Source organism: Scyliorhinus torazame, chromosome 19, assembly GCF_047496885.1.
Source record: "Scyliorhinus torazame isolate Kashiwa2021f chromosome 19, sScyTor2.1, whole genome shotgun sequence".
NCBI classification, from domain to species: domain Eukaryota; kingdom Metazoa; phylum Chordata; class Chondrichthyes; order Carcharhiniformes; family Scyliorhinidae; genus Scyliorhinus; species Scyliorhinus torazame.
In genome coordinates, this window is record NC_092725.1 from 67,604,783 (window position 1) to 67,619,301 (window position 14,519).

Sequence of the window (14,519 nt, forward strand, 5' to 3'; positions counted from 1 at the left end):
GTGCTCAATGCAACGTAAAACTACTTTGTTTAGTTTTAAACCGGAATTTGATCACCCATATTGCATCATTATAACTTCACTTCCCATGTATGCTGTTCCTGAAGGCCTTTCCATACCACAGATTGTTGGTTGTGATCATTAGTTGGAATGAATTGATGCTGCCTAATTAAATTGATGCTCCTCGTTGAATAAGACTTTTCATGTCTTGAAAGCTGCATTTGAACACATCATACAAGTAAAAACATAAATGTTCTGATCAACTACATTACACAATCCTTATCACTGAACAATGCACTGAATTGACATCCGCATATAGCCAATGGGTCCTCCGATAGATTTCCCCCAATGGGTAAAGTATCCCAACCTAACATTATTGCAGATTTGATAAATGCAAACGCTATGATAATGGGGCTACGTAAGAAGTTCAGTATAATTCATTTTAATTTTCTCTTCTATATTTCTGTTGAGTCACCTTTAATTGCTAAAATATCCATGCTCATTTTATTTACAGCTGAATAATCTGGATCCTGAATTAAAGCATCTGTTTGACATGTGTGGCATTTCTGAGTCACAGCTGAAGGACAAAGAAACATCCAAAATTATATATGATTTTATAGAGAAAAAGGGAGGAGTTGAAGCTGTGAAAAATGAGTTGCGTAGACAGGGTAAGTTCGCGAACATATCATCTACATTTTCAGGATCGGCTTGTTGACCAATTTTAATGTTTGCCAGAGTTTAAGACTCAACAGCAGTGGTTTATCAGTTTATCATTGATCTTTTGACTAAAATGCTACTTTTTTTGTACAATACTCGCATTAACTATTCTACCATAGTATAATTATTACATGTTGCGGAAAAGAGTGCTCCGCTTCGCGTGCTATCCTAGCCTCCCATTTGATTCATTTCTGACCTTCTCATGGCACATTGATTTCCATCATAGTTTGAATGTTTTTCTCTATCCTTTATGCGCTAAAAAAAATTTTTTGACTGTATTTTGACTCCGTAGGTGACTCCCGATTCCAAATTCTTGGAGTTTGTCTTCGCTAACTTTGTAATCTTCCGGTAATGTGTACTAGGTAATGCAAACATTGTTTGTAATTACTTTAGCTGCTACCAAGTGTCTTGAACCTCCAAGATTCTCTCTTGCCTTTGAAGATGATAAAGCATCTTATGATCTTATTTTAATTTTAAACTATTAAACACATTTATGGAACTGTGAACCAATAAATCCTGCAGCAACGTTTTTGTGACCTACGAATGAAACTGCAAAGTGAGCCACACCCTCTAGGAACTGGGATTGAAGCAATCCCAGTTCAGTTCACTTGGGACACCTAGAGGCAGCAAAGAGATGATGTTTTCAAACCAACTAGATCCCAGCTCCTAGAAAAGAACACAGTAGTGATTACTCCATTGCATCCCTCAATTCTCTCATTCATTATTTCTAATTGAAGCAATGTTCTTTAACAGTTTTAAATTATTCCTTTAGATATTTGAATTCTACATTCAGATTCTGGGTTAAACATTATAAATTATATATGATTTAGCCGACTTCTGTATTGTGATTTCCCATAAAACTATGCGAGTTCTATCTTGGATATGTTTAGTCTAATTCACCCGAAACCATTTTAGCAATATTTTATCTTCTAATTCTCTTTAGCGTCATCGATGTTTACAGCATGGAAACAGGCCCTATGGCCCAGCTTGTCCATGCCGTCCAGTTTATCACTAAGCTAGTCCCACTTAGAACATAGAACATACAGTGCAGATGGAGGCCATTCGGCCCATCGAGTCTGCACCTACCCACTTAAGCCCTCACTTCCACCCTATCCCCATAACCCAATAACCTGTTCTAACCTTTTTGGACACTAAGGGCAATTTATCATGGCCAATCCACCTAACCTGCACGTCTTTGGACTGTGGGAGGAAACCGGAGCACCCGGAGGAAAACCACGCAGACACGGGGAGAAAGTGCAGACTCCACACAGACAGTGGCCCAGCGGGGAATCGAACCTGGGACCCTGGCGCTGTGAAGCCACAGTGCTATCCACTTGTGCTACCGTGCTGCCCAGATTTGCCCACAATTGGCCCATATCCTTCTAAACTCACCCTGCCCATGTAAGTGTCTAACCGATTTTTAAAAGACAAAATAGTACCTGCCTCTACCACTGCCTCTGGCAGCCCGTTCCAGATGCTCACCATCCTCTGTGAAGAAATTTCCCCTCTGGTCTTTTTTGTATCTCTCCCCTCCTTAAACCTATGCCCTCTAGTTCTAGACTCCTCTACCGTTGGGAAAAAATGTTGACTATCGATCTTATCTATGCTCCTCATTATTTTATAGACCTCTGTAAGATCACCGTAAGCCTCCTATGCTCCAGGGAAAGTCCCTGCCTCCTTATACCTCAGACCATCAAGTCCTGGTAGCATCCTCGTAAATCTCTTCTGCACTCTTTCGAGTTTAACAATACCCTTCCTATAATAGGGTGACCAGAACTGAACACCGTATTCCATGTGTGGTCTTACCAATGTCTTGTACAACTTCAACAAGTCCCAACTCCTGTATTCAATATTCTGATCAATAAAACCGAGCATGCTGAATGCCTTCTTCACCACCTTGTCCACCTGCGACTCCACTTTCATTGTATTCTCTGCCTCAATGTTGACATGGTAAGCCAATACACACAAAATCATGGTAGTTTCTGTAAAGGCAGGTTGCATGGATACAATTTTTGCTGTCTGTTGCTAGTACAGTCTAAAATGAACCCTATTGGTCAGAAATATTTCTCCCTTCCCAACACCCGCCAAAGCTCCGCATCAACCTCTGCTACAAATGTTTATCTACTTTTCCATTTAAAAAGATCAATAGTCCTTAAAAATATATATTTTTATTCCAAGCATGGCAAATGACGTGCTTCTTCAGTGAATTGGACATTCTGAATTTTCCCTCCATGTACCGGACCAGGCGCAGTGGTGTGGCAACTAGGGGATTTTTCACAGTAACTTCATTGCAGTGTTAATGTAAGCCTACTTATGACAACAAGAAAGATTATTATTAATTAACACAACAATATTACAATTCGTGAGCATCAATAAAACAAATACATGTAGTGCAAACAGTTTCTCCCCCCCCCCCCCCCCCCAATCACCTTTTGCTGGTCACGAATAGGTCCTTGAAGATGGTGATAAATTGCTTCCACCTGGAGTGGAACTCTTCCTCCAACTCCCTGATAACAAATTAGATTTTTTTCTAGGTTTATGAATTCTGCCTGGTCCACCAGCCAGTTCAAGGCCCTAGGTGGTGCTGCCAAACTCTACCGGGCTTTCAAGGAGGTAATTCACCGGCCCTCTTTCTCCCCCCCCCCCCCGCCACCCCCTCAAAAAGCTCCAGTTGGTCCAACACTTTGAGATTGCCACCAGAAGACATGGCTAACCCCCACAATCTCCGACATGGTTCCGAAGAAGGTGGCCCAGAATTCAACCAATTCACCAGAAATGTGGGAGTAGTTTTCCAGCCCCCTCTGGCATCCCTCACATTTATCCTCCACCCCAAGGGAAGAGCCCACTTATGCGCACTTTTGTTAGGTGTGCTTTGTGTACCACCGTCAGCTGCATCAAACCCAGCCGAGTGCACGATGTGGAGTTGACACTCTACAGAATTTCACTCCAGAATCTTCCCTCCAGCTCGAGCCCAAATTCCTCCTCCCATCTCACCCTTGTTTCGTCCGGTGAAGCCCTTGCTTCCTCCAGTAGTCACCCATTTATGTTTGAGTTATTTTTCTTTTCCCAACTCATCATATCAATCTGTCTAGCAAGATGTGCTTAGACGTGTATGAAGAGGCCTCCCTGCAGAGAAAGTCCCGCATCTGGAGGTATCTGAACTTCGGGAGTTGAAACTTGTCCGTTAGTTCCTCCAGGTTTGCCATGCTGCTGTCCACTTGCATGTCCCTAAACTTCCTTGCTCCCCCCTCCCCCTTCCATGTTTTGTAGGTTGTGTCCATTCCCACTGGTATGAATCTGTGTTTCTTACAGATTGGTGCCGAGACAAACATGTCCCTCAGCTTGAAGTGGTGTCTGAGTTGGTTCCAGACCTTTAATGATGCTGCCACAGCTGGCTCGTCGAGAACCTGGCTGGGGAGAATGGGAGTGGGGCAGTAACCAGTGCCCACAGGGAAGTTCCTGATGCTTCCTTCATCTGCACCCACTTTGCCCCCAGCTTCTCAAGCCAACTCCGCACCCGTTCCACGTTTGCTGCCCAATAGTAGAACATGATGTTTGGCAATGCCAGACCTCCTGAGCGTCGTTCCCTCTGCAAGACAGTTCTACATATCCTCGGGTTCTTCCCCACCCATACGAAGGCCGAAATCAGCTTGTCTACCTTGGCGAAGAACAATTTGGGGAAGAAGATAGTGAGTGACCGAAACACAAACAGGAACCTCGTAAGGACGTTCATTTTTATCATCCGCACTCTGTCCGCTAGGGAGAGTCCCACCTTTGCAGATCCGCCTTCACCCCTTCCACCAATCCGGTTAGATTAAATTTGTGGCTCTGCTCCCAGTTGTGGGCTATCTGGATCCCCTGGTTATTAAACTTCTTTTGGGCCAACTTGGACGGAGCGCACCCAGTTCTGTCTCTCTTCCCTGAGGAGAGGCGGGAAGGTTTTTGCTCTTAATCCGATTTAGTTTGTCTCCTGTGGAGGCTCCAAACACTCAGGAGCTGGATAATCTTTTCCATGCTGGCTATTCTCTCAATGCCATTCCACCCGCTTGCTGACCTGAAAGATATATCCAATGGCGCGTTTGGCAGGACGAACAGCTCTGACAGCGTGCATTCCTGTCTCGTGTCTCTGTACAGCTGGAAGTATTCTGAGTTTGTGGCATTCGTCCAGATGCTCGCATTGGGAGCGCTATACAGTAGTTTCACCCAATGGGTGAACATTGGCCCAATCCATTCCAATTCCTCGAAGAGGTGCTTTCGTTCCATCCGGTCAAAGGCCTTCTCTACATTCAAGGAGATGATCACCTCTGGTGTCCAATCCCATGATTCAACAGTCGTCTGATGTTAGCTGACAACTGTTGGACTTTGACAAACCTGGTTTGATCCTCCGTAATCACTTCTGACAAGCAACTCTCCAGTCATATTGCCAGAACCTTCACAAGAACCTTTGTGTCGGTGTTCAAGAGTGAGATAGGCCTGTATGACCCACACTTCACTGGGTCTTTGTCTTTCTTCGGTATGAGATTGAAGCCTACGCGAATGTGGGCGGCAAGGCCCCCCTCGACAGTGCGTCTTTGAACATCCCCAGCAGGCGTGGAGCCAGCACCACCGAAAACCTTTTGAAGAAGTTCACCGGGAACCCATCTGGTCCCGGCACCTTCCCGGATTGCATGGATTTGGTGCACTCTATGACCTCTTCCTGACCCAACGGTGCTTCCAATCCCTGCCCCCTTCCAATTGATACACCGTCCCACCCAGCTCTTCCTTATGCTCACCTGGTCCTTGATCCTGGGGTGTAGGGCCTCTTGTAGGAAAATTACATCGGTGTTCAGGTTTTTTTGGTGGGAAAAGACTTGGGATCTTCTGACTGGGCCATTGAGCCCCGTCTCATTCCAGATGTCTATCTGACGAAGGGGACTTGCACCCCCTCTTCCTTTAGGGTCAGCCGTGACCGCCTCGTGGGCATGCCCATGTATACCTGGGCTTGCCTTTGTTCTCCGTCTGTCCAAGATAGTCACCGCCACCGACCTCATTCAGACCGTTCAACCACGCACCCTGTGAGAACAGCATTCTACCTATCCCACCTTGTTCCCATTCGATCAGACAGCTTACCCCGACTCATTTCTCCCCGAAACGCCTCACCCACCCAGGAGATGTCACGACCACCGCTCTCTTTTCCAGTCCCCAGGTCCCCTCATTACTCCCATTTATTAACGTGTTCACTAACATCCTCTCCTCCCCCCCCCCCCACACACACACACACACACACCATCCCCAGTGAAATGAAGCCAGTAACCCCAATCTGGTTGATCCCCAACCGCCCTGCACCCACTCTCTCTCCATTTAAGGTTGCCCATGTTGGCAGGGGAATGCCCAAGAAGCCCAATGAGGACTGCCATACTCCCCTTCCCCCAGATGGACTGAACCCGATAACTGCAGATTCCAAATCTGTAACCTCAGACAGCAGAAACCAATATAATCTGTAGGAAAGATACCAGACCATGTGGAAATTCCTGACTCAACACAAGAAACATGCAAAAAAAAAAAAACCCCAATAAGATATAAAAACATCCACAGTTCCACACACCTCCACTTAGTTCTTTCCCAGTCCATTCTTTTGTACGAAGTCGTTTTCCTTCTCCATGTGTTTTTTTAAATGGTCTCTGACCTTATAGGGGCCCAAAGTTTTGCTGGGTACAGCATGCCGAATCATACTTTGATTTTGAAAAGTGCCACCTTGGCTTCTAACGCTGGGTATTTAACTAGGTCGGAAGTGCCATCTTGGCTTCTAACGCTGGGTATTTAACTAGGTCGGGCGCAATTTCCTGGTAGACGTGAATGGGGTGTCTTTCCAGTTGCAGGTCCGCATGGTTTTCATCAACCTTAGGATACGTTCTTTGTCTAGGTCCTGGTAGCTGTGGAGTCTGACAATTACCGCTTGCGATGGTTCTCCGGGTCATGGCTTCGGGTCATCCCAAGACATGTCACAAGTGTTATTAAATAGCATTTGGCATTGAGGCCTCAAAAGATTTTAGAGGACCAGTGACCAAAAGCTTGGTCAGAGAGAGACGTTTTAAAAAGCAACTTTTGGGGGAGAGGCCACATGAGATTTAGGGGAAAAAAAATGGAACATTTTAAAATTAAGACGTTGCCGAACTGGGACTCATTTTAGGTCAGCAAGTGCAGGAGTGATGAGTGAATAGAATTTGGGGTGAGTTAATACAAAGGCAGCAGAATTTTACATGACCTCGAAGCTGTGGTGGGAACAAGCTAGGAGGCTGCACAAGAAAGCACTGGAATCCCGAATTGTCAAGTATAAAAATGCAACTAGAACTGATTACTGGGGTGCCACACTTCTAATACTTCTGGAATTTGAAATACAAATACCCACCCAAATGTTGTTATCCATTGTCTGTCAACTAACTTTCTAACCCTTTTTTTTTTTCCCCTTCAAATTGTTTTTATTCAAATTTTTATCGAAACAATTTTTTTTAACATAACCATTAGCAACATTAAACAAAACAAGGCGAACGTTAAGATTATATAATAATTTTTTTTAAAACAAAAAAAAAGAATATGCAGTAAGTGAACCTTTGCCCCCTCCCCTCCCCTCCCCAGATTGCTGCTGCTGATGCCATTTTAATGCTCCCCTAAAAAGTCGAGGAACGGCTGCAACCTCCAAGAGAAGCCACCTCCGAGAGAACCCCATCATGGACCCTCTCAAGGCAAACTTTATTTTCTCAACCCTGAGAAACCCAGCCATGTCACCTACACAGGTCTCCACACTGGGGTTTTGAGTCTCTCCACTTTAAAAGGATCCGTCTCCGGGCTACCAGGGAGGCAAAGGCCAAAACTTCGGCCTCTTTCGCCTCCTGAACTCACGGATCGTCTGACACACCAAAGATTGCTATCTCTGGACTCGGCACCACCCGCGTGTTTAGGATCTTGGACATTGCCTCAGCGAATCACTGCCAGAACCCTCTGAGAGCCGGACATGCCCAGAACATATGGATATGGCTCGCTGGGCTTCCCATACATCTCACACATCTATCCTCAACCCCAAAGACCTTGCTCATTCTCGCTGCCGTTATGTGTGCCCGATGGACCACCTTAAACTAAAATAAGCTAAGCCTGGCACATGATGATGAGGAATTAACCTTGCTTAGGGCATCAGCCCACTGGCCCGCATCTAGATCCTCGCCTAGCTCCTCCTCCCACTTGCCCTTAAGTTCCACCACTGGGGCTTCCTCCGCCTTCTATAGTTCTTGGTAGATGTCCGACGCCTTCCCCTCCCCTACCCAGGTGCCAGAGACCACCCTATCCTGTGTCCTACGTGGGGGTAGCAACGGAAATGTCACCACCTGTTTTTTTAGAAAGGTGCGTACCTGAAGGTATCTGAAGGCATTTCCAGGGGGCAGATTAAATTTCTCCTCCAGCATCTTCAAGTTGGGAAAAGTCCCGTCTATGAACAGGTTCCCCCATCCTTTTAATACCTGCCCTATGCCAGTTTTGAAACCCTCCGTCTACCTGGCCCGGAACAAATCTGTGATTGTTGCGTATCGGGGTCCAAACTGAGGCTCCTTCCACCTCCCTGTGCCTTCTCCACTGATCTCAGATCCTAAGTGCCGCCGCCACCACCGGACTTGAGTAGCATGCCGGCGAGAATGGCAGAGGTGCCGTTACGAGTGCCCTAAGCTGGTGCCTTTGCATGACGCTGCCTCTAACCTCTCCCACGTCGACCCCTCCCCCAATACCCATTTCCTAATCATGGCTATATTAGCTGTCCAGTAGTAGCTGCACCCTCCCCGCTAGAGAAAGCGGGAGCATGTCCCACTTTTTTAAAGCCCCCCCTCCATCTGCTCTACCAGCCGGGATAAGTTAAGCTTGTGCAGGGCATCCCAGTTTCGAGCCACCTGTATGCCTAGATACCGAAAGCTCTTCTCGACCATCTTAAGCGGAAGCTCTCCCAGTCTTTTCTGCCCTTTAGCTTGGATCACGAACAGCTCACTTTTCCTCTCGTTTAATTTGTACCCTGAAAAGTTACCAAAGTCCCTCAGAATCTGCATGACCTCCCCCATCCCCTCTAGTAGGTTCGAAATATATAGGAGCAGAACATCCACGTAGAGCGAGACCCGATGCTCCCCCCAAACCAACCCCTGCCAGTTCTTTGAAGCCCTCAGCGCTATGGCCAATGGCTCTATTGCAAGGTCAAATAGTAACAGGGAGACGGAGCACCCCTGCCTCGTCCCTCGGTGAAGCCTAAAATACTCCAACCTCACCCTGTTCGTGCATTCACTTGCTACGGGGGCCTGATAAAGTAGTTTGACCCACCCTATGAATCCCTCACCAAATCTAAACCTTCTTAGCGTTTCCCACAGATACTCCCATTCCACCCAGTCAAAGGCTTTCTCTGCATCCATCACAGGCACTACTTCTGCCTCACCTCCTTCTGAGGGCATCATAATGTTTAAGAGCCTCCGTACATTGGAGTTCAGTTGCCTGCCCTTAACGAAGCCTGTCTGATACTCCCCTATCACCCCTGGAACACAGTCCTCTATTCTAGCGGCCAGCAATTTGGCATCTACGTTCAAAAGCAATATCGGACTGTGGGACCCACATTGTAGCGGATATTTCTCCCGTTTGAGAATGAGTGAGATCGAGGCCTGTGACATTGTTGGGGGGAGGACTTCTCTCTAGCCTTGTTAAAGGTCTGAACTCAACAGTTCCAAAAATCTCTTGTACAATTCTACAGGATAGCCGTCCGGCCCCGGGGCCTTGCTCGACTGCATACTCTCAAGGCCCTTAAACAATCTTCTCCAACTCTATCGGGGCCCCCAGTCCCTCCACCAGATCCTCTTCCACCTTTGGAAACCTCAATTTGTCCATTAATTGCTTCATCCCTTCCCCTCCCGCCGGGGGTTCTGACTCATACAGTTTACTATAAAACTCCTTAAAGACTGTTCACCTCCTCTAGGTCCAAGACCGTGTTACCTTCCTTATCCCTAACTCCCTCAATTTCCCTGGCCGCCTCTCCTACGAAGTTGGTGCGCCAGCATTCTACTCGCTTTCTCCCCATACTCATAGACTGCCCCTTTTACCTTCCTCAGCTGTGCTACCGCTTTCGCTGTGGTCAGCAGATCAAACTCCGCCTGCAGTCTCCGGCGCTCCTTCAGTAGCCCCATCTCAGGGGTCTCCGCGTAACTCTTGTCTACTCTGAGTATCTCTTCTCTGAGTATCTCCTCTACTAGCTTCTCTCTCCGCTCTTTCTTTCTTTCTCTCTATGGGATCTGATAGAAATTAACTCCCCTCTGATAACTGCCCTCCGAGCCTCCCAAACCGTAGTCGCTGTTACCTCTCGGGTATCGTTTGTTTCCAAGTAGTTTTGGATGTTTCTATTTAGCCGCCCACAAACCTCGTCATCCGCTAGCAGTCCCACGTCTAGCCTCCAGAGTGGGCGCTGTCCTCTCTCTTCACCAAGTCGCAAGTCCACCCAGTGCGGAGCATGGTCAGAGACTGCAATGGCCGAGTACTCCATCCCCTCCACCTTTGGGATTAACGTCCTGCTCACAACAAAAAAATCTATACGAGAATAAACTTTGTGAACGTGGGAGAAAAAAGAGAACTCCTTCGACCTCGAGTGAATCTCCATGGGTCTACGCCCCCCCACCTGTTCCATGAAACCCCTCAGTTCCTTAGCCGCTGCCGGTCGCTTTCCTGACCTGGACTTTGACCGGTCCAATACAGGGTCAATTCACAGTGTTGAAGTCACCCCCCATGATCAAATTATGTGAGTCTAAGTCCAGGATTTTACCCAGCATGCGTCTCATGAATTCCACGTCATCCCAGTTCGGGACATAGACGTTCACTAACACCACCCGGGTCCCCTGTAGCTTTCCACTCACCATTATGTATCTGCCCCTTTATCAGCCACAATACTCCCTGCCTCGAATGCCACCCGTTTACTGACCAGAATTGCTACCCCTCTGGTCTTTAAATCCAGCCCCAAATGGAACACCTGGCCACCCCACCCCTTTCTCAATCTTGTTTGATCTGCTGCGAGTTTTAAATGAGTCTCCTGTTGCATGGCTATGTCTGCCTTTAACCCCTTTAGGTGCGAGAGCACGCAAGCCCTCTTGACTGGCCCATTCAGACGTCTCACATTCCACGTGATCAGTCTGGACAGGGGGTTAACCCTCCCCTGCCGACTAGCCATCCCCCTTTTTCGGCCAACCACGAGCTCGCTCCTCCCACTTACTCGAGCCCTCCCACTGGAGGCCCCCCCCCCGACTCTCCATTTCTTCCCCAAAGTTGGCTCCTCTTCTGTCAGCAAAGCAGCATCCCACCCCCGCGCGACACGATCCTAATCCCCCAAGTCAAGCACCAGCTTAACACTAATTCTCCCCCCATTACGCTTCCGTGAGTCAGCTGACCCCGGACGCTCCTGCCTCTGTCTCTGATCATCCTGTTGTCTCATTATTCGGGCCCCTCTCTTCCCATGGAAAGCCCAATTTAACTGCCTTTACAGTCCCCAAAGAATTCTCCCCCCCCCCCCCCCCCCCCCCCCCCCCAATGAAACAAGAAACAAACCCCGGGCCTGAAGAGCAGCCCTAAGTATAGGACCCCTCTTCCCCCTCTGTGGCTGAGCTCCGCAAAAGCAGAGAGCATGGCCAAATAAACAGGGAACAAAAAGGGAAACAACATAACATAGCTCCCTCCAGCCACCTCCCCAGCCCCCTCAAGCATTTAAATTACTCCCAATCTTATGTTAGGACAGCATCTTGTTATACATCCCCACCAGAGCGTTTCATCAAAGTGTAGCTGTCTTTTAGCTCGAGTCCAACTTTTCCTGTTTAATAAATGTCCACGCCTCGTCCGGCGTATTGAAGTAGTAATGCCGGTCTTGATACGTGACCCAAAGCCCCGCCGGATGCAGCAGCCCGAACTTCACCCCTTTGTTGTGGAGGGCTGTCTTAGCACGTTTGAATCCAGCGCGCCTCTTGGTCAGTTCTGCTCCCAGGTCCTGGGATATGCGAATTACACTGTTTTCCCACTTGCTGCTCCGCTCCTTTTTGGCCCACCGCAAGACACGTTCCTTGTCTGAGAAGCGGTGAAATCGCACCACCATAGCCCTCGGCAGTTCGTTAGTCTTGGGCTTCCTTGCAAGGACTCTGTGCGTCCCGTCCAGTTCCAGCGGCTGAGGGAATGCCCCCGTCCCCAGCAACGTGGTCACAAATGCACTCGCATCCGACCCCTCCGCACCCTCAGGAGGCCCAAAATTCACAGGTTTTGTCTCCTGGACCTGTTTTCATGGTCTTCCAATCTCTCCTACCATCTCTTATGCAAGGCATTGTGCGCCTCCACCCTGACGGCCAGACCAAGTATCTCATCCTCGTTATCAGAGACCTTTTTCTCGAGCTCCCTAATCGCCTTTTCCTGCATCTTCTGGGTCTCAACCATCTTAACGTTATCATTGAGTCCTTCATCGGGGCCAGCATCTCCGTTTTTAACTCTGCAAAGCAGTTTCTGAGGAAGTCCTGCAATTCCCGCGACCACTGGGCGCATGCTGCCTGATCCAAGTCGGCCGCCGTTTTATGCTCCTGCACCCGTTTCACCCGCTTCGCCACACTCACTCACTTGCCTCGCAGCCCTACTTCTGGTCTCCTCCATAAACCGATGCGGGGAGCCTTTTCAGCATTGCTTGCCCTGTCGAATTTCACCACGGGAGAGCCGCTAAAGCTCCTAAAAAGGGCCTGTAAGTCAGTTCGCGGCGGGAGCTGCCATATTCGTGACCTACTCTCGCATGGCCGCCACCAGAAGTCCTAACTTTCTAACTCAACAGCTATGTTTCTCCATGTCACATAAATTTTATATTAAAAAAAAGTGAGTCTCAGAATTCTAACGGTATTGTGCCTGTAGGTATTGCTACATATTATGTGACCTAGACCTTTTCATTGAGCAGGAAGGCATGGATTGGATTAATTTTTATTCATACCAAACACCCCTTCACTAGCACTGACTCAAATTTCTCCTTTCTCTTCCTCTCATTTCTGTCTTTTCCTTTCCTTGTCCTGTTCTCTCCTCACTGGGTTCCCACTATTCTGAAAACCTGCAGCTAAATTTGTAAAATCCAAATTCTCCTGACTATTCATGTGTACCAAGATAACGCTAAGTGATTGATTGTACACCTGAGTTTTTTTTAAACCGCCTCTTGAAATGGCTTTGACAAAACCATATGCACAACAGGTCATTAATAAAAAGGCTAAAATATTAAATATAATTTGCCGTTAATAGATTTGCTGTTGTACTTGATTGTATTATGAAATGTTCACCAACAAGATTTCCCCCAACTGACATTTAGCTATCTGTTTTTAATAATGTTGCATTGGCAACCCTGCAGGCCAGTAGTATAATTTGCATAACTAAGGAGGATCGAAGTACTGTGGCATACACTTCTGTTAATATCCCCTCTGACTCGGATGCATGCTCAGAGTTTTTTTATTTATCGTGTCAATTCCTTTCCTGCAGTAACCTCTACTCAACATATTTGTTCTCATTTTTGATCCTTTCTTAATAAAAAGCAAAATGTTTAATTTATTGCTGCCATACTTTTAACCTCTGCAAATACATTTCCACTTTTATCTGAAAGTAACCCTCCCTTCACCTAATCTGATTATAAAAGTGTTGCTATTTCCTTTAATGATATCTGCTAGACATTTTATTTTCCCTTTAAAACTTTTTCATAGTTCATAAGATATAGGAGCAAAACTAGGCCATTTGGCCCATCGAGTCTGCTCCGCATTCGATCATGGCTGATATGTTCCTCATCTGTTACCTACGATGCTAAAGACCAAAAGCTGGAAATCAGTCAGAGTATCTCCTCCCTTGAACACATGAACTAGGAGTAGGCAATTTAGCCTGCCGAGCTTAAACACCTTCAATGTGATCATGGCTGGTCCCATCATGGCGTCAACTCCCTTGTTCTGCCCATTCTCCCTAGCTCTTCAACCTATTACCAATTAAAACCTATGTTTAATCTATCTAATGCATTTTCTGTATACAATTTATTTATAGCTAGTATATCTTGCAGTGTTGAACATGAGTTGAGTCAAAATATAGATCTTCGGGATAATTGGATTAAATGATCTCCATTTTTAAGTCAAACTCCATCTTCATACTTCTATTTACATCATAAATATTTCCTTTCTTTGCATTTATAATGGAAACTGCCAATATATTTTTTTATGCTGCAACCCTCAACTGCTACAGGATCATGACAGAAGGGAATGTACAATGAATGACCTTGCACAAGGACAATTTCCATTATAAATCCAGATATTCAAAGTTAGGGAAAATGCACAGTAGTAATATTTTAGTGTTATCTAGTTTTATCATGACTTCATTTATGTTTCTGTTTAGTCTAAAAATACACTTGTTCACATTTCTCCATGTTGCGTTCATCTGTTCTCCCTCTAACCACTCCTCCCTTCTGTCTGTCTTCTCACAAATTGCCATGCCCCTTCATTTGGTGTCATTAACCAACTTTGTGCTTATTTCCACATCCATTACATAAACAGAAAACGAGAGCAATTCCAGCACAGATCACTGGGCTACATACTAACCACATTTTACAAGGGCTGAGTTACCTACAAGTGTGGTAAAACACCTTAACCTCTAATGTTCTAGCTTATCTGTGTTTTTAGAAAGAATGTAATATTCACCAGTCTCTAGTCTTTTGTTTAGAAAGAGGAATTATGCCAACGTTGAAAATTAATGTTATGTTTCAGATATCTCTTTTAATTTTATGCGAT

The 14,519-nt window shown here is 46.4% G+C and overlaps 1 protein-coding gene across 2 annotated transcripts in view; it reads left to right on the forward strand.

Annotated features, from left to right (window-relative positions):
* The window catches only part of LOC140396189 (actin nucleation-promoting factor WASL-like), a 98,115-nt gene that overhangs the window by 78,121 nt on the left and 5,475 nt on the right, over window positions 1–14,519 (forward strand). For both annotated transcript variants that reach the window (XM_072484457.1, XM_072484458.1), the window contains exon 8: window positions 512–665. In XM_072484457.1, coding sequence (XP_072340558.1) covers window positions 512–665 — 154 coding nt within the window. The remainder of the gene's footprint in view (window positions 1–511; window positions 666–14,519) is intronic.